The sequence below is a fragment of the Panthera uncia genome, chromosome B1, assembly GCF_023721935.1.
Source record: "Panthera uncia isolate 11264 chromosome B1, Puncia_PCG_1.0, whole genome shotgun sequence".
NCBI lineage: Eukaryota > Metazoa > Chordata > Mammalia > Carnivora > Felidae > Panthera > Panthera uncia.
The window spans coordinates 70,588,710-70,609,471 of NC_064811.1; the positions used below are offsets into that span (position 1 = coordinate 70,588,710).

At 36.5% G+C, this 20,762-nt stretch overlaps 1 protein-coding gene, 1 long non-coding RNA gene and 1 other non-coding gene across 3 annotated transcripts in view; 2 read left to right on the top strand and 1 right to left on the bottom strand.

Moving 5' to 3' along the window:
* The window catches only part of LOC125922911 (uncharacterized), a 57,949-nt gene extending 43,277 nt beyond the window's left edge, over positions 1-14,672 (bottom strand). The window contains exon 1 of the long non-coding RNA XR_007457831.1: positions 14,617-14,672. This is a non-coding gene — a long non-coding RNA (uncharacterized LOC125922911). The remainder of the gene's footprint in view (positions 1-14,616) is intronic.
* Positions 14,673-15,586: 914 nt separating this feature from the next.
* Positions 15,587-20,762, top strand: part of DSPP (dentin sialophosphoprotein) — a 6,062-nt gene continuing 886 nt past the window's right edge. The window contains exons 1-4 of the mRNA XM_049630038.1: positions 15,587-15,697; positions 18,012-18,098; positions 18,234-19,223; positions 19,699-20,762. The exon at positions 19,699-20,762 is cut by the window's right edge and continues 886 nt beyond it. Coding sequence (XP_049485995.1) covers positions 15,587-15,697; positions 18,012-18,098; positions 18,234-19,223; positions 19,699-20,762 — 2,252 coding nt within the window. The remainder of the gene's footprint in view (positions 15,698-18,011; positions 18,099-18,233; positions 19,224-19,698) is intronic.
* LOC125924095 (U6 spliceosomal RNA) lies at positions 17,098-17,201 on the top strand. The gene has a single exon (XR_007458278.1). It is a non-coding gene; the product is annotated as a U6 spliceosomal RNA (small nuclear RNA).

Consider the following 20,762-nt stretch of genomic DNA (forward strand, 5'->3'; position numbering starts at 1 on the left):
ACTGTAATATTGATTTGGGTGTTATAAATAAACATCAGTGAGTTGGTGAATTACCAAATATGGAATCTTTCAATAATCAGGATTGACTATCAAAGCTGTTATATACTGAAGCTTTTGCATAGAAGGGAAATAATTAACAAAACAAAAAGGCAACCGACTGAATAGGACAAGATATTTGCAAACGATATATTAGATAAGGAATTAATATCTCAAATATATGAAGAACTTACAAACGTAACACCAAAGAACCCAAACAATCTGATTAAAAAATGAGCTGAGGACCTGAACAGACATTTCTCCAAAGAAGACATACAGATGGTCAACAAACATGAAAAGATGCTCAATATCTTTTCATCAGAGAAATGCAAATCAAAACCACAATGAGATACTACCTCACACCTGTCAGAATGTCTAGTATCAAGACAAGAAATAACAAGTATTAGCGAGGATGTGAAGAAAAGGAACCCTCGGGCACCGTTGGTAGGAGTGTAAACTGGAGCAACCATTGTGGAAAACAGTACAGAGATTCCTCAAAGAATTAAAAACAGAATTACCACATGATCTAGTAATTCCACTAGTGGGTATTTACCCAAATAAAACAAAAACACTAATTCAAATGACATATGCACCCCTATGTTTACTGCAGCATTATTTACAATAGCTTATGGAAGCAACCCAAGTGTCCATCAATAGATGAATGGATAAAGATGTGGTATACATATAAAATGGAATATTTCTCATCCAGAAAAAAGAATGGAATCTTGCCATTTGCAATGACATAGATGGAGCTAGACAGTATTATCCTAAGTGAAATCAGTCACTCAGAGAAAGACAAATACCCTATGATTTCACTCTTATGAGGAATTTAAGAAACAAATGAGCAAAGGGAAAAAAAGGAAAAAGAGAGAGGTAAATGAAGAAACAGACTCTTAAATATAGAGAACTGATAAACTGATGGTTACCAGAGGGGAGGTAGGTGGGGAGGATAAGTTAAATAGATGATGGTGATTAAGGAGTGCACCAGGTGTTGTACAGAAGTGTTGAATAACTGTATTGCATACCTGAAACTAATATTATCCTGTATGTTAACTAACTGGAATTTAAATAAAAACACTTATACCTTAAAAAAAAAGTCATAATAATGTTGTATGATGACAGATAGTTACTACACTTATTGTGGTGAGTGCTGAGTAATGTATAGAACTGTGGAATCAGTACGTTATACCCCTGAAACTAATATAACATTGTATGCCAATTATACTTAAAAAAAAGCTGTTGGATATTAAAAGTTTGCTTTAACTAAAATAATTTATGAATATATTTATATTAATTAATGCCACAAAGTTTATACATAAATATTAATACAATAAAAATACTATAGGTAAGACATGCAAAGTATGTAACATAATAGGTAACTGACAGAAAACCACTGATGATATGAAAAATGGAGACTCCTTAGGAGCAAATCACCTGTGTCCTTCATGGAGCCTTATAGCCCAATGCCTTTCTCTACAAATTTGCTATATATTAATGGTAGCCAAAGGTGGTACAACTAGTCTTGGAAGAGTTCTATTTCAGACTGAAGTAGCTGTTCATATTCAGAAAAGTTCAGTTGTGGCAGATTTATCTAAACAATTCTATAGCATAGTCCTTCCTAGTTTGTTTTTCTCCTCTGAATTGGTCTGGGAGGTGATGGGATACGAGATTGGGAATTCCCTGCAACCTACTAAGGCTTATGAATGCTTGTGCCAGAGTGTGAGACCACTGATTCTCCTCAGATTTCTGACTGTCATTTTTTGAAAAGAAAAAAATAAAATCACAAAATGACCACTTGGAGAGCAGACTCTATCTTCTTACTGAATCCAACCTAGGGTTGCCAGATTTAGCAAATGAAAATACAGAATGCCCAGTTAAATTTGAGTGATTTCTAATCACCTATGCTAATATAAATTGAGATAAAAGACAAAATATTGCATGGGACAGAATTATACTAAAGTATTTGTTGTTTATCCGAAACAAATTTTAAAAATATCTAAACTACATACCTCTTTCTTTAATCATATTTCCCTCATGATTTGATTGTATTTAACAGTTATTTACCTTGCAAAATTTACTTATAAAATTTTGCATTACAGTCTTGCATTGTGACATAGTTTCTACAGTGGTCCGTGGAAAATTTTTTAGTTTCTTCTTGTCCACTGAACATTCATTAATGGAAAAACACATTCAATATTAGTATTATTAACTGGTATGTACTGGCATAAACTTTTAGAATCACTTTTTAAATTTAGTTTATTGAAGCACATAATACATCTTCTACCATATAACTTAGTTTTTTAATCTTCAGGATTATATTCCATTGATTGATAAATGACTTTTTAAAATGTTGTCCACTGACAAAAGCATTGTTGTCAATTTTTGTTCCTTTCTTCAACATTGCACATGATAATTCCACTTGCTCCCATGCTAGAAGAGTATTTAGAAACATCCATATAAAAGAATAAAATCCTTCAAGGGATTAAATCATATAACAAAACAGTCATGACAAGTGCCATAATAATAATCCATTTCAAGTCAGAACTTCTTATCTTGTTCATAAGTAATATCCCTTTTAAGAACAGTCTTGACACTTGAAGGGATAAATTTTTCTGTAATTCTTTAACATATTCCACAATTTTCTTTAAGGGTTGGAGGACTTCAGTAACACTGTTCTTCTTTCAATTTGCATAATCCTATTACTAAAGAGATATTGAAAGTATGATCAAGAAATAAGTAGGCTTCACTCAATGGATTATTTTAATTTGGGAGTCTTTTCTTTAAAATTAAAGTATGATTTAAGTGCTTCAAATAAACTGAGGATTTTCTCAAATGACTTTGTTCAAAAGAGCCAATGGATTCTAATCTAAATCCAAGAGAACTGAAGATTGCTGAATGTCAATAATATCACAAAAATATTTTTATTAAAAAAGCCTTCCTAAGATTTTATATTTTAGAGCAGTGTTACATAGGAAACAGTTCAATAAAAAATTGGGCAAAATATTTGAACAACAGTAAGGAACTACTGCTATCTAAAACAATATGGATGAATCTCAAATGTATTAAGCTAAGTGAAAGAAGCCAGAAAGAAGGCTATATATTGTATGTTTTCATTCATACAACATTTTGTATAAGACAAAACTGTAAAGACAGAAAACATATCAGTGATGATACTGTTTTTCTTAACTATTTATTTTTCATCTATCCATGTTGAGATGTAGAGTTCTAGTTCATTTCTTTTTAACTGCTATATAGTTATATAATTATATATTTTAGATTTAAAAAAATGTTTATTTATTTTGAAACAGAAAGAGAGAGAGAAAGAGAGAGGGAGAGAGGGGGAGAGAGAGAAGGATAGGAGGGGCAAAAGAGAGGGAGAGAGAACCCCAAGCAGGCTCTGTGCTATAGGCATGGAGCCCAACATGGGGCTTGATCTCATGAACCATCAGATCATGACCAGCCCAAAATCCAGAGTCAGCTGCTCAACCGACTGAGCCACTCAGGCACCCCAGTTATGTTATGCATTTAAAAATATATCATTCTTCTTTCATCTAGTCCCCTAGTGATGGACATTTAGGTTGTTTCTGTTTTTTTTTTTTTTTTTTTGCTAATACAAGAAACAGCAATGAATATCACCAATCACATTTATTTTTAATTTATATTTTAGTTAGTATACAGTGCAATACTGGTTTTAAAAGCAGAATTCAGTGATTCATCACTTACATACAACACCCAGTGCTCATCACAAGTGCCCTTCTTAATACCCATCTAACTCATCTCCTACCCACCTCCCTCCATCAACCTTCAGTTTGTTCTCCATCATTAATAGTCTCTTATATGTTCATCTGTTTTGTTTCTTAAATTCATCACGAGTGAAATCATATTTGTCTTCTCTGACTTATTTCGCTTAGCATAATACATTCTTAGCTCCATCCATGTCACTGCAAATGGCAAGATTTCATTTTTTTGATGGCTCATATTCCATTGTATATGTAAACTATATCTTCTTTATCCACTTGTTAGTTGATGGACATTTGCGCTCTCTCCATAGTTTGGCTATTGTTGATAATGCTGCTATAAGCATTGGGGTGCATATATCTCTTTGAATCTGTATTTTTATATGATTTGGGTAAATACAATAGGGAAACTGCTGGATTGTAAGGTAGTTCTATTTTTAGTTTTCTGAGGAACCTCTATATTGTTCTCCAGAGTGGCTGCACCAGTATGTATTCCCACCAGCAGTGTAAGAGCATTCCCCTTTCTCTACATCTTCACCAACACCTGTTATTTCTTGTGTCGTTGATTTTACTTATTTTTCTTTTTTTAAGTTTATTTATTTATTTTGAGAGAGAGAGTGAGAGTGCGAGAGAGAGAGAAAGAGAATCCCAAGCAGGCTCCACACTGCCAGTGCAGAACCCAATGTGGGGCTTGAACTCACAAATTGGGAGACCATGACCTGAGCCAAAACCAAAAGAGTGACACTCAACTGACTGATTCACCCAAATGCCTTCTCTTGTGTTTTTAATTTTAGCCATTCTCACAGGTATGAGATCACATCTCATCGTGGTTTTGATTTGTATTTCCCTGACGATGAGCGATGCTGAGTATCTTTCACGTGTCTGTTAACCATCTGGATATCTTCTTTGGAAAAGTGTCTATTCATGTCTTTTGCCCATTTCTTAATTGGGTTGTTTTTTGAGTGTTGAGTTTGAGTGATAAGTTCATTATAGATTTTAGATACTAACCCTTTGTCTGATATGTCATTCGCAAATACCTTCTCCTATTCCACTGGTTGCCTTTTAGTTTTGTTGATTGGTTCCTTTGCTGTGCAGAAGCTTTTTATCTTGACATCCCAATAGTTCATGTTTGCTTCAGTTTCCCTTGCCTTTGGTGCTTGTCCACGTTTTTTTTTTTTTAAATGAGAACTTTTTTTTTTTAATGTTTATTAAACATTAAATGTCAGCACAGAGCCCGATGTGGGGCTCGAACTCACAGACTGTGAGACCATGACCTGAGCTGAAGTCAGACGCTTAACCAACTGAGTCACCCAGGTGCATCAAAAAAAATGAGAACTTTTAAAGATCTACTCTCTTAGTGAGGATGTGGAGAAACGGGAACCCTCTTGCACTGTTGGTGGGAATGCAAACTGGTGCAGCCGCTCTGGAAAGCAGTGTGGAGGTTCCTCAGAAAATTAAAAATAGACCTACCCTATGACCCAGCAATAGCACTGCTAGGAATTTACCCAACCCAAGGGATACAGGAGTACTGATGCATAGGGGCACTTGTACCCCAATGTTTATAGCAGCACTCTCAACAATAGCCAAATTATGGAAAGAGCCTAAATGTCCATCAACTGATGAATGGATAAAGAAATTGTGGTTTATATACACAATGGAATACTACGTGGCAATGAGAAAGAATGAAATATGGCCCTTTGTAGCAACGTGGATGGAACTGGAGAGTGTGATGCTAAGTGAAATAAGCCATACAGAGAAAGACAGATACCATATGGTTTCACTCTTATGTGGATCCTGAGAAACGTAACAGAAACCCATGGGGGAGGGGAAGAAAAAAAAAAAAAAGAGGTTAGAGTGGGAGAGAGCCAAAGCATAAGAGACTCTTAAAAACTGAGAACAAACTGAGGGTTGATGGGGGGTGGGAGGGAGGGGAGGGTGGAGGATGGGTATTGAGGAGGGCACCTTTTGGGATGAGCACTGGGTGTTGTATGGAAACCAATTTGACAATAAATTTCATATATTGGAAAAAAAAAAGTGATGCAGAAAAAAATAAAAATAAATAAATAAATAAGTAAAAAAAAAAAAGATCTACTCTTAGTAAATTTCAAATATGCAATACATTATATACTGTAGTCACCATGCTATATATTACATCTAGAAGTTTGTACTTTTTGATCCCCCTTCACTCATTTTGCCTATCTCCCCTGCCCTCTGCCCTCTGCCCTCTGCCTCTGGCAACCACCTATCTCCTCTGCATTTATGAGCTAATTTTGTATGTTTGTTTGTGTTTTTTAATTCCACATAAGATCATATGTTATTTATCTTTCTCTGACTTATTTCACTTAGCATAATGCCCTCAAGGTCCATTCATGTTGTCACAAATGGTGATATTTCTTTCTTTTTTTTATGATTGAATAATATTCCATTGTATATACATACCACACTTTCTTTATCCATTAATCCAACAATTATGATTACTAGATTAGGATACTTAGGTTGTTTCCATATTTTGGCTAAGTAATGCTGCAATGAACATGGGAGTGCATACACCTTTCTGAGTTAATTTTTTTGTTTTCTTCAGATAAATACACAGAAGTTGAAGTGCTGGATCATATGGTAGTTTTATTTTTAATTAAAAATAAATTTTTAATGTTTACTTATTTTTGAGAAAGAGACAGGGCATGAGTGGGGGAGGGGCAGAGAGACAGGGAGACAAAGAATCTGAAGCAGGCTCCAGGCTCTGAGTTGTCAGCACAGAGCCTGACACAGAGGTCAAACCCACAAACCATGAGATCATGACCTAAGCTGAAGTCAGATGCTTAACTGACTGAGCCACCCAGGCGCCCCTATTTTTAGTTTTTTGAGAACCTTCCATACTGTTTTCAACAGGGACCGCAGTAATTTACATTCCCACCAACAGTGCAAGAAGGTTCCTTTTCTCCACTTCCTCACAAGCATCTGTGTGAGAGATTTGGGAGTAGGACCGAGAGACTGGGAAGCAAACCTGTTAGAAGACTTAGCACTCAGTAGGAGAGAGAGAATGAGGGCCATTAGACTTTTGTTTTCGCCAAATATTAGTAATTATAGTACTGAATAAAATAAGTGCCAAAGTTTTGGGGTCTTATTTAAAAGGAATCACGGTACAAATAATCCTAGGAACATTTGGGCAGTGACAAGGAAAGGGCTCAGACTTCATAAATAATCATGAAATTCATAATGGCTCCCCTTATTAGGATTTATGTGTGCGTGCTGGACACTGAGCAGTTTCCCATACATTACTTCCACAAAGTCATCATGAAGTAGGCAATTAATTCAGTGCAGTGGTTAAAAGCCATGTTCAAAGGTCAGAAAATCTTGGCTCTGTCACTTATTGGTTGTGCCAACTTAGGACCCACTTTCTTAATCCCTATGATGTGGATAAACAGTGTTACCATGTATGATCATTTCAAGGACTACATGAGATAATGGGCTTAGATTATTGTGTATAGGGCATATCGTGTTCTAAGTGCTCAGTAAGTGTTAGGTATTATAACATAATTTTGCAGATGAGGAAACTGAATCTTAGAGAAACTAGGTTTCTTTTCCAAAGTCACACAGTAGGTAACAGGCAGCAGTTTGACCTAGATATATCTGACTTCAAAGTCTCTGATCTTAATCATTACTTTTTACTAGTTCTCAATATCTGAGACACAGGTCTGGAGGTGATAACATATATTGCCCATGAAAAGAGAAAAACTGATTTTTTTCTCATGACAAGAAAAGATTATGTGATGTAGCAATTGTTGTATTCTCAGTCATAATAAGACAGTGGACGCTAAGACTAACCAACAGACATGTCTGTTACTTGAGGTTCGATTATAATACTCTCCTTAAGATATTTGAGAGAACGTTATGCCAATTGTGGACTTGGTGGAAATGGAATAAGGAATCCAGAAGAAATGGTTACCACTTTTCAAAAAGCTATTTTTTAAACTCAAAGTATAATTAACATACAGTGTTATATTAATTTCAAGTGTACAATATAATGATTCAATAATTCTACTATTGAGCACATTACTCAATGCTCATTGTGGTAGGTGTACTCTTAATTCCTTTATCTATTTTACCTATTCCTCCCACCCACCTCTCTCTGGCAATCACCCATTTGTTCTCTGTATTTAAGTCTATTCTTTTGTCTCTTTTTGTTTGTTCATTTGTTTTGTTTCTTAAATTCTGCATATGAATGAAATCATATAATATTTGTCTTTCTCTGATTTGATTTACTTAGGATTGTATCCTCTAGGTCCATCCATGTCATCACAAATAGCAAGATTTCATTCTTTTTATGGCTGAGTAATATTCCATTGTGTAGTGTGTGTGTGTGTGTGTATGCATACATATATGTGTGTGTATATGTATGTGTGTGTATATATTACATCTTCTTTATCCATTCACCTATTAAAAAATTTTTTTTGTTAATGCTTATTTATTTTTGAGGGAGAGACAGAGCATGAGAGGGGGAAGGGCAGAGAAAGAGGGAGACACAGAATCTGAAGCAGGCTCCTGGCTCTGAGCTGTCAGCACAGAGCGTGATGTGGGGCCAAACCCACAGACCACGAGATCATGACCTCAGCAGGAGTCAGATGGTTAATTGACTGAGCCACCCAGGCACCCCCCATTCATCTAAGATGGACACTTGGGTTGCTTCTATATTTTAGCTATTATTATTATTATTAGCTATTATTGTTAGCATTATTGCTGCAATAAACACAGGGCTGCATATATCTTTCTGAATTACTGTTTTCATTTTCTTTCAGTAAATACCCAGTAATGTGGAATTACTAGGATCATGTGGTGATTCTATTTTTAATTTTTTGAGGAACCTCCACACTGTTTTCCCCAGAAGTTGCACCAGTTTACATTCCCACCAACAGTGCAAGAGGGCTCCTTTGCTCCACATACTCACCAACACTTGTTATTTCTTGTCTTCTCAATACTAGCCTTTCAGACAGGTGTAAGGTAACATCTCACTATGGTCTTGATTTGCATTTCCCTGATGATTAGTGACTTGGAACATCTTTTCATGTGTCTGTTGGCCATCTGAATATCTTTTTTTGAGAAATGTCTATTGTTTCTCTGCCTATTTTAAAATTGGATTATTTGCATTGTGTAAGTTCTTCATATTTTGGATATTAACCCCTTACCCACTATATAATTTGCAAATATCTTCTCCCATTCAGTAGGGTGCCTTTTTGTTTTGTTGATGGTTTCCTTTGATGTGCAAAAGCATTTTATTTTGTTGCAGTCCTAGTAGTTTAATTTTGCTTTTTTCCCCTTGCTAGAAGAGACGTATCTAAAAAAATGTTTCTATAGCTGAAAACTATAGTTGTTTCTTAAAAAATAATATTGTACCAATTTCCAACTGCACTGGCATTAATTCAATATTGGGCAGTTGAACTGGACATTTTGCCTTTTAAGTTTCTACTAATCAAAAATGCCTGGTAGTGAAGTTGTATACCTGCCCATATAGACAGAACCCCTATTCAAGTCCCTTATGATACTGTTTATCCAAATTTAGGATAGTTCAGAGTTGTAGAGTAGCAACTAGGTTAAGGGTTTCATTTCAAACTCTTAGGAACAGAATAACAATTCTAATTAAGGTATTTAGATAACTTGCTTAGTTACTAAACCGATGTAGATTTCTGAGTTTAGATCTTAACTTTTAGTTAATTGTTTGGTTTTCACAATAAATTGGGGTTTATGTTTCCCTTTGGGATGCCCTTATTAACACCATAGTTTTAACTCCTCAATTTACAAGATTTGAAATACGTTAATTACTTTTTCCCCAATAGCTTTACTGAGGTATAACTGACACACAATAAACTGCATATATTTAAAGTGTATATTTTGATAAGTTCTGAAATAATGTATATAACTGCGAAACCATTACCACAATTAAGATAGTAAAAAGTATCTATTAAAATTTCTGGGGCGCCTGGGTGGCTCAGTCGGTTGAGCGTCCGACTTCGGCTCAGGTCATGATCTCATGGCTCGTGAGTTCGAGCCCCGCGTCAGGCTCTGTGCTGGCAGCTCAGAGCCTGGAGCCTGCTTCAAATTCTATGTCTCCCTCTCTCTCTGCTCCTCCCCTGCTCATGCTCTGTCTCTCTCTCCTTCAAAAATAAATAAAAACATTAAAAAAAAAATTTCCTCGTGACCCTTTACCATCCCTTCTTTCTACCTTTCCCCCAGCCCATGAAGACACTGATCTATTTCCTTTGCTATAGATTAAAATGTATGGTAGACAGAGTTTTAAGATGACCCCTAATGATCCTTCTGCTTATATAATCCCCACTCCTTTGAGTGTGAGGAGAATGTGTAAATATGATGATGCATCATTTCCATGACTACGTCTCATTATGTGGCAAAAGGGATTTGACAAATATAAGTGAGTTTAGTAATCAGTTGACCTTAAGGCAAAGAGATTATTTGGATAAAGCTAACCCAGCCAAATGAGATCTCTAAGAGCAGAGGTATTTTTGGCAACTTGTTAGGCAGCAATAGAAAACTAGTACAGATTTCGGAACATGGAAGTGGGGTGCTGCTACAATTCCTAAAACATGGGAGTGGCTTTAGAATTTGCCAGTGGGTGGAGGCTGGAAGACTGTTAGTAGAAATACAGATGTTAAAGTCATAGCTGGTGTGGTCTCAGAAGGAAGTAAGCAAAGCATTACTGGAATCTGGAGGAATGAGAATTTTTGTTATCTTCATGGAAGATATCTTAGCAGAATTGTGTCCTGCAGTTATGTGGCAGACTTGTAAGCAATGAACTTGGATATACAGTTAAGGAGATCTGTAAGCAAAGTGTTGAAGATGGGGCCTGGCTCCTTCTTGCTGCTTATAGTAATATGCAAGAGGAGATAAATACATTGAGAATTGTTAAAGAAAAATGAACTAGCATCTGACAGTAACTAAAAAATCTCTGCCACCCCAATAGCAAAAGATGCTAAAATTAAGAGATTCACTGCTGGGAAGGCATGATCTAGAAAAAAGACTGAGGGTATGACTCTACAACCCTTTGCTGAAACCCAGGAAAGTTATCCAAAGATCAGAATATTTGCAAGAGTTTAAGAGTGTTCTTTTGGATCTTTTAACTCAAACCAGAGGTCCTCTAAGAAGTTTCAGGGCATTGTCCTTTAGTCATCTTAGCAAATGCCAAAGGTACAGAAGGGATTATGTGGAAAGGTCTGTGGATATGACATTTGTATGACTGAGTGAAATTCATGGAAGGCTTCCTGAAAAATTTGTATCAGTGGAGACACTGACAGCTTAGATTAAAAGGAATAGAGAGAGTATGAAATGAAAAGAGGCTGCTTTGGGAAGGTGTTTAGCTATGAATTTAACTTCTTTAATAGATGTAGAGTTATTTATCTATTTCTTCTTGGGTGAGCTCTGGTGGTTTCAAGGAATCTATCCATTTCTATAAATTGTTGAATTTATTGGCATAAAGTTGTTCTCAGTATTCCCTTTTGGCTTTTGATGTCTATAGAATCTGTAGTATTTTCATCTCTCTCATTCCTTATATTGATAATTATGTCTTCTCTCATATTTCTCTGATTAGTCTGATTAGAGTCTGATAAATCTTATTAAGCTTCTTAAAAATCCAGCTCTTGGTTTCACTGATTTTCCTCTATTATTATTATTATTATTATTATTATTATTATATTTTTATTTTGCTGATTGTAGTTCTGATTTTTTATTTCCTTTTACTTAATTTGAATTTAATTTTTTTTAGTTACTTAAGGCAGAAGCCATAGTCATTGTTTGAGACCTTTTTCTTTTCTTCTTTTTTTAAATGTTAATTTATTTGAGAGAGAGAGAGAGAGAGAGAGAGCTAGAGAGAGCACATGAGTGAGAGCAGGGGAGGGACAGAGAGAGAGAGGGAGAATCCCAAGCAGGCTGTACATTCAGCACAGAGCTGGACAGGGGGCTCAATCCTACAACCGTGAGATCATGCCCTGAGCTGAAATAAAGAGTCAGATGTTTAACCAACTGAGCTACCCAGGCACCCTGAGACCTTTTTCTATCCTAACACAGGAATTTAGTGCTATAAATTTCCCCCTAAGAAGTGCTTCAGTGATATCCTGAAAATTTTGATCAATTGTTCTGTTTTCATTTTTATTTAATTCAATATATTTTGAATTTCTCTTTGGTTTCCTCTTTTACTGATTGGTTATTTAGAAGTATGTAATTTGGTTTCCAAATATTCAGATTTTCCAGAGATCTGTTATTGACTTCTTTTTCTTTCTTTTGTTACTGACTTCTAATTTAATTATTTTTGGGTCAGTAACCATACTTTGCATGGCTCAAATCCTTTTAAATTTATTGAGACTTTTTGGGCGGGCCTAGAATACGGTCTATCTTGGTAAATATTCCACCTGCATTTGAAAAGAATGTTTATTCTGCTATAGTTGGATGAAGTGTTCAATGGATGTCAATTAGATCAAGCTGGTTGATATTTCTCTTTAAATCTTATCAGCAATGATTTTTCTGCACTAGTTCTATCAGTTATTGAGATCATGTTAATTCAAGTCAAAGGACAAGGAAGAGAGGTTTAGTTCACTAATCTCCACTGGTGTCTCTGTGTGAGAGAAGGTATTGAGTTGCTCCCAGGAGCGACTCAGGACTCCTTAAAATTTGGTTAAGCCCTTTAAGCTACCCACATAAACATGCTGTCTAAATAAAAACAAAGTGCTTGTTATGAAGACACAACTTCATGGCAAATCCTTTTTCCATTCCCTTCATTCTCTTTCAACATTATTGTTTTCCCTGTAATAGTTCTATATATAAATCCTGAACTCACCACTGTTAGGTAGTGGTATATTAGTGCTTTTATGTGGTTCACATCCTTTGGTATTATAACATAAAGAAAAGATTGGAATATTCCTAAAAGTTCTGAAGAAATATACGAATAGACATAGATTGTCAAGTTTTTGAACACACAGACTAGATAAATGGTTTAGGGATACCTGCATTATGGTATACATATGGGGTTCAATAGAATGGTGAGTTCAGGGTAGCAAAACTTTCTGCTAAAAATAGTATCTGGTTTTCTATTTTGTCCTTCACAGCTAACACAAATAACTGAGAGATAACTGAGAGCTGAATATATTGTCTGTATGCACTTTTGCATATCCAGGTATCTTACAATAATTTTTGGTATTTTGAATATCTAGTTTTAAAATTTAGTTTGAATACTAAACTGATCCATTCTTAAACCTCACATAAGTATTTCTTTAGGTCAGAGAGATTGCATGACAGTTACTATTTATATATGCTAAAGACCCCTCAGGCAATGTCAGGCTGTTGCATGTGGACAGTTTCTTGAATTATAGCACAGAAACTTTAATACCTACCTCAGGAATGATAGGAGTCTTAAATAGGTAGTCATATTTACTAAAGAAACCTAGAGTTTTCTTAGATTGCCAACCTTAGTAAGACAAGAAATGCCAGGGTGACAGAGTTTAAGTGGCTCTTTTCAGATATGTTACACTGATTCTCTATATTTAAGATGCAAAACAGCCTTCCAGGAGCTATTTAATTAAGTGAAAGTAAGTCTGGTCCCTTTGGAACCGAATGGTTCAGTAAGCAAATACATATCAGTATGTGAAGGAAGTGGGGGAAGTTATTATGTGCTTCATAGACACGGTGACACTTTATAACCCCATATCAGGGATCCTAAGCAGTGATTGGCTGAGAAAATTATCAAACTGAGTTTAAATTTCAGCAGGTACAAAATTGTCACGCAAAAGTCCAAGACAGTGAGCCACTTTCAGTCTTCAAAGAGAAAGATAAGAAATCCTGGATTTTCAAAGTCCCTTTGAAGGCTTTTAAGGTAAGATGAAACATCCTCTTTACTCAGAACCAACAGATTCCTGTAGAAATTTGAATTTCAGAGAAGAAGCAGACTTGACTTTAAGAAGTGAATAATCCTTATGATTAGATTTTTCCCCTTCTCTTTTGATTTGACAAATCAAGACAATGTATTAAAAGATAGCAGAAAATTATGTGGTAGGGATGCTAATTCCATCTAGAAAAGTATTGCATCACTGAAAAACAGGAATTTTTTTTACAGCCACTGTGTTAAAAGTATCAGTTGCTGATAGTCAGAAAAGGTATATAGAAAATGAAGCAAATATTTTAAATCTAAAATATTAACAACAGAATGAGTGATTAGAATACTTTATGCACACTTCACGAAAGCTCCATTACTGTTATTTTTATCTAGATAAGCCATCTTTAAGAATCTTGAATCTAAACACATTTTTTTTAGTCTCACCAATGCAATATAAGATGTGATGAGATTTAATAAAAAAGGAAAGAAACTATCTCTTCCTCTCAAATAGCAACAATAGTGACATTTAAACACTGATTCTGTTGGGAAATAAACGTTGATTTAGGAATTTTATTCAACACTTTATGGTACATTTACTTCAAAGTCTGGCTAATCCACTCAGTGATAAGCCCCATGAGGGTAGGGCTCATATCTATTTCCAGGGCTGAGTATCTGGCCCACATTAGGTCTTCAAATGTTGAATGAATGAATGAATGAATGAATGAATGAATGAATGAATCCCAGTTTACATTTAATTTTTTGGTCCCTAAAAAAATCAACTTTCTTGCCAATTGACATTAGGGTTTTCAAAGCTAGATTAGAATACTTCTACTTAGGATATCTGGAGATTCCGACCTCTATCACATACTTTTTCTGTTTCACGGTATCATAATAGGTTTGGAAAATGAAAGAGGTTTCAAGCTGACAAAACTAGGGGCATTTCTATAGCAGTCTTTTGAGCTATTTACTCACTTGTGGATACAGTGGCAAGCATCATGGTGCACTGTGCAATTGTTCTGACATGGACCTGAAAGAGACCCAAAGTAGTCAGGTTGCTGGAGTGCAGTTTAGAAATGGGATGCGCATAACCCTGACCTTCACTACAGGTACCTTTCTAGGACACCATGGTTCCTCCAAATCACAGTGTATACCAGCCTTCTGCAGTCTATGTAATAATTAGGTTTGGTACTGCAAAGTACAGTGTAACCCCTGCTTACTAAACAGCTGCCCTTTAACATCCATGCCCTAGAACTCTGTATTACACTTGTCCTGAGGTCACCTCAGCTTCATTTTTAATCCACAGTATTTTTAAAGGAGGTCTAGCTATTCTTGGCTTTCTACTGAACGGCTATAAGAGTAAGCCTTTTTTTCTCCCAGAAACCATGTCCTCTCTCCTGTGAGGAATTGCCAATAATTCTATGACGGTTGACATTCACTGAGGTTTTATTATGTTTCCACTATCAACATTAAATTCAATCAAAGCTATCTTATGACATGTATTACCATAATCTATAAACCCAGTGGGAGTTCATGAAATAGGAGTAAAACTTTTTCCCTTTCTATATAGCATCATTACATCAAAAAATATAATTTTCAGTAATAGCAATTTAAATTTTTGATTCACATGTACTACACAATGTCTATTCCAATCTATTAATTATACCATTTCTGAATGTTAATTCTAACATGAATAAAGGATCTTGTTGTTAGAAGTTCCACATAATAACTGCTATCATTTATTAAGGGATTGCTAACTACCCAGAACGGTACTAGGCTGTGCTTATACCAGTAAGTATTTATTCACCAACAGTTTTTAAAAACCATCTTTTTCTGTACTGAGTGTTGGAATACAGTGATCACCAAAACATTCTCCTAGACCTCAGGAGCTCTCAGTAGATCAGGGGAACATATATATAACCAGACTATGTTCAAATAGTACAATATGCTACCAGTGAAGTTTGCAGAAGCTACCAGGCGTAAAGAGGATAGAGACATCAAATGCCCTTTGACTTTGAGTCAGAGAATGCTTCTCAGAGAAGATTCTTCTGCTAAGGTAATTGGGATAATCCTAAAGCACAGGTATTATCATCCCAGATGGAGGAAATAAAGGTTTAATAAACCTATTTAAATTTCTCAAGCTCACACATCAAGTAGCAAAGGCAGAACTTGAACCCAGGTCCCTAAATCCAAACTCCATGTTCCTTCCACTAGCCAAGGCTCCTTGATGCTACAAAGTTCTTTCTTTTACAGTCTACTATTGCCACTTGTATGGATTTGGTGTGGGGATGATAAATAATTCATCCTTTAAGCATAATCTTAGATTTAGTTAATACTTAAATAAAACTATTCAGAAGAAATGTTATTACCATCAAGAACAGCAAGAAAAAGTTATGGTTATGCCCTTTGCAACTACACAGCTCTGTCCCTTCATTGGCATAGGCAGAAAAAAATCTAGTTAGCGACCTCAGTGCTAAGCCTGATGATGCTGCCTGTATGACTTTGTGAACATTCCAGATATGTTCTGGAACACTGAGTTGTCATAACCTTCTTCTTGCCCAGGAAAAAGTCAAATGCTTCTTGACCAAAATAATACCTTATTATTATTGGTTATCATCTTTTGCTTTATAAGTAATTTCATGCTGTTATTTTTTTTCTTTAAAAACAGGTTAATATTCCTAAAGAAAATGAAGATAATTATATATTTTTGCATTTGGTCAGCAGCATGGGCCATTCCAGTAAGTATGTGTTCCTCAGAAAACTCTCCTTACTTTCCTATCTCTTTTAACCTACCATCAAATAATATATATTTAAGATTTTGCAGATAAGTTGTGTCTAAATATCTAGATATGCATGAAAGACTTTAACAAGATATTTTTGGGGGTCTTCACAAATCCAAATATGCACTCCAATTCATGCTCCCATTACTCAAATTGAAACTCATGTCTTGTCAGGTGGATTATTACTTTTAATTGTTTTTTTTTAACATTTATTTATTATTGAGAGACATGAGAGAGACAGAGCATAGGCACTGGAGGGGCAGAGAGGGGGAGACAGAATCAGAAGCAGGCTCCAGGGTCTGAGCAAGGTGTCAGCATAGAGCCCGACATGGGGCTCGAACTCACAAACCGTGAGATCATGACTTGAGCTGAAGTTGGACACTTAACCGACTGAGCCACCCAGGTATCCCGGATTATTACTTTTAAAATTCATTCAAATTAGGGGCGCCTGGGTGGCTCAGTCAGTTGAGCATCCAGTTTCGGCTCAGGTCATGATCTCACCATTCTGAGTTCCGGCCCTGTGTCGGGCTCTGTGCTGACAGCTCAGAGCCTGGAGCCTGCTTCAGATTCTGTATCTCCCTCTCTCTCTGCCCCTCCCCCACTCAAGCTCTGTTTCTCTGTCTCTCAAAAATGAATAAATGTTAAAAAAATTAGAATAAAATTCATTCAGATTGTAATCCCTTCAGTAGCATGTATAGTAAAATTGGAACAATAAAGAGAAGATTAGCATGGACCCTGTACAAGGATAACACACAAATTTGTAAAATTCATTCAGATTAATTTACATTCAATGCCCAAAAGTCATGGAGACTTTAGCCATCTTTGCTCATGCCCTATCAATTTCATTCTAATATCAATGAAGCCTGCATTATTTAGGAAATTTTCAAGAAATGAAAACAGGAAAAAATCTGATTTTTTTCAACATAGGAGAAAATGTTTCACTCATATACTTTTTTTAATGCTCCTTGGGGAAAATTTGGAATATACAGATAAACACCAAGAAGGAAAAAGTTAGGAAAATTAAACCATTTGTAATTGTATTAGCCAGCTGCTAAGGTTAACATTTTGGTATGTTTTCATAATATCAAGCACATTGGTATTTATGTAGTTGAGATTTTTCTCAACTATCAAATGTACTCCTGAAGGACACAGAAGTAGCATATTACTAGCTTTTGTTTCTGCCCTGGCTCTTGTCAGACCTGCTATTTTCTTGGAGGTTTTGGCCAGGATTATACTTAAGGTGGGTCTTGTGCTAGTGTGGGAGGCTTGTACAGAAACACCACAGGTCTATCTCCTCATTTTTATAAAAGACAATTCTCCTGAGATAAGTAGTCTGGTTAGTACTTCAATAAAATTGGTAATACCATTGTGAAAATTACCTGTATGCCCAGTTAAAATTCTACATAAACTATGAAACAAACCACTTTTGTTTTCTGCCTGATTAGATCACACTTTGGCCTTTGTGTTCTATATTTTTTTCTTTATTTAGGGGAAAACGTGTGTCTGTGTGTGTGCACACATGCATGTGTGCATGCATGCATGGACACAAAATCAGAATGTTTTCAGTTTCCAATATTTTCATTTTGGTAGGTTCCTCAAATCAAGCCACTGGAGAGACATGCTGTTGACAAATCTGTGAATGTAAAACTTCTAGAGAAAGCAAAAGTGCCAATACAGGTATAAGATATAAAATGTGTTTCTAAGCTGTTCTTAAAATTCTATTAACTTCCAGAAAACTGATGCTCATCTTTTCAGTTCGTTGTGCTTCAAGATGATATCTACAACTTACTTGGAATTGTTTCTCTTCTCCAGGATGAGTTAAATGTCAATGACACCAACAAAGAAGGTAGTGTCCCTCATGAAAATGAAAGAGGAAGGCAACAGTATGCTGAAGATGGTTACAAAGGAGAAAAAAATGGCTCTGAGTGGGCAGAAGTAGGAGGGAAAAGTTCCTCTACACATTCCATGTTAGTAAATGAAGAGGGGAATATTGAAGATCAAAATGGGGTCACAGGAAAACCAGAAACATATGGTTATGATGGGATACATGGAAAAGAAGGTAGCACCACAGCAAATGGCATTGGGGGACAAGTAAGCATTCTCGACAATGCTGGAATTGTAAATGGGACCAATGTTAATAGAAAAACTGGTAAGAATTCAAACAATGGAGATGTTGGAGATGCAAGTCAGAGTGAGGATGCCACTGTTGTCCAAGAAGATGGACATCAAATAGATGGAAGCAATAACAGTACAGCCCATGAGGATGAAATAAATAGGAATTCCTGTGGAAATGAAGGTAATACAAGTGAAATAACACCTCAGAGAGAAGGTGAGAGAAATGGGAATCAGGAAGGAGTAACACCAGGGGGAAGTGGAGCTGGCAATGGAGAAGATGCTGGTCTGGATAATTCTGAAGGGAGTCCTAGTGGGAATGGAGCAGAGGAGGATGAAGACAAAGGCTCTGGTGATGATGAAGGTGAAGAAACCGGGAATGGAAAAGAGGACACTGGTAACAGCAAGGGCCAAGAGGGTCAGCCTCATGGAAAAGAAGATAATGATAATAGCTTAGGTCAAAATTCAATTAGTAGTGAAGATGATGACCCTGAAGACAAAGAAGATCCCCATGGCATCGATGGAGACAACACTTCCAAGAGTGAGGAGGATTCTGATGGTATTCCCAAAAATAAAGATAGCCAAATAATAGAAGACATGCAAATACCCAATCACAGAGAAAACAAAGCTGTGGAAAAGAAAATCACTGATGAATCAGAGCCAAGTGCTATTGGGAAGAGCCAAGATAAGGTTAGTTTGTGAAACTGACTTCTTTCAATGGCAGTTTAAATTCTCCCTCTCCATTCACTGACGGTAACATAAAAATAAGTCGTAATAGGCGTTCATCTCTTTTTGCACCTAAGCTACGTGAATATTTAATGGGAAAGTTAGAGTTCTTACTAGACTTTGATACAGAACAATTTTTAAAAGCAGATACTTCTGAAAATTTGACTACAATTTTACAAGTCTAATACTAAATAACTGATTCACCATGTAACTGTTCACACAAGTTCCTACTGAGTAAAAATGCAAACGGGTTGTTTTATAATCTAAATACCAGAGTTCTCTCACGTGAATAAAGCACATTTTCACAAATAGAAGTTTATGAAGTATTGGAAGCTGAACTTCTGTTCCTCTGGTTACCTTCCCCAGTCTTCCTCAGACCAATGCAGTTTGGCAGCATAACACCAACTAACCAATCATTCTTTTCTCCATATTTCCACAGGGAATAGAAATTGAAGGTCCCAATAGTGGCAACAGAAACAATATTACCAAAGAAGCTGGGAAAGTTAGTGAAGCTAAAGAGGGTAAAAGACAACATGTAATGGTCATGGGCAAAGGAAACGTCAAGACACCAGGAGAGATTGACAACATACAAGGACCTGGTCAGAAATCAGAACCCGGAAATAAGGTTGCACACAGCAAAACAGGTAGTGAGAGTACTAGTGATGGATATGACAGTTATGAGTTTGATGATGAATCTATGCAAGGAGACGATCCCAACAGCAGTGATGAGTCTAATGATAATGATGATGTCAATTCTGAAGGTGACAATAACAGTGATAGCCGAGGAGATCCTGGTTATGACTCTGATGAATCAAAAGATAATGGCAATGACAGTGACTCAAACGGAGGAGATGATGAGGACAGTGACAGCACATCAGATGCTAATGATAGTGACAGTAATGGCAACGGTAACAATGGGAGCAATGACAATGGCAAACCAGACAGCAGCAAAGATAAATCAGACAGTAGTGACAGCAGTGACAGTAGTGACAGCAGCGACAGCAGTGACAGTAGTGACAGCAGCGACAGCAGTGATAGTAGTGACAGTAGTGATAGCAACAGCAGTGATAGCAGCGACAGCAGTGATAGCGACAGCAGTGACAGCAGTGACAGTAGCGACAGCAGTGACAGCAAGTCAGACAGTAGTGATAGCAGTGACAGTAGTGACAGCAGCGACAGCAGCGATAGTAGTGACAGTAGTGACAGCAGTGACAGCAAGTCAGGCAGCAGTGATAGCAGTGACAGTAGTGACAGCAGTGACAGCAAGTCAGGCAGCAGTGACAGCAGTGACAGCAGTGACAGCAAGTCAGACAGCAGTGACAGCAGCGACAGCAGTGACAGTAGTGACAGTAGTGACAGTAGTGACAGCAAATCAGATAGCAGCGACAGCAGTGACAGTAGTGACAGCAGTGACAGCAAGTCAGACAGCAGCGACAGTAGTGACAGTAGTAACAGTAGTGACAGCAGTGACAGTAGCGACAGCAGTGACAGCAAATCAGACAG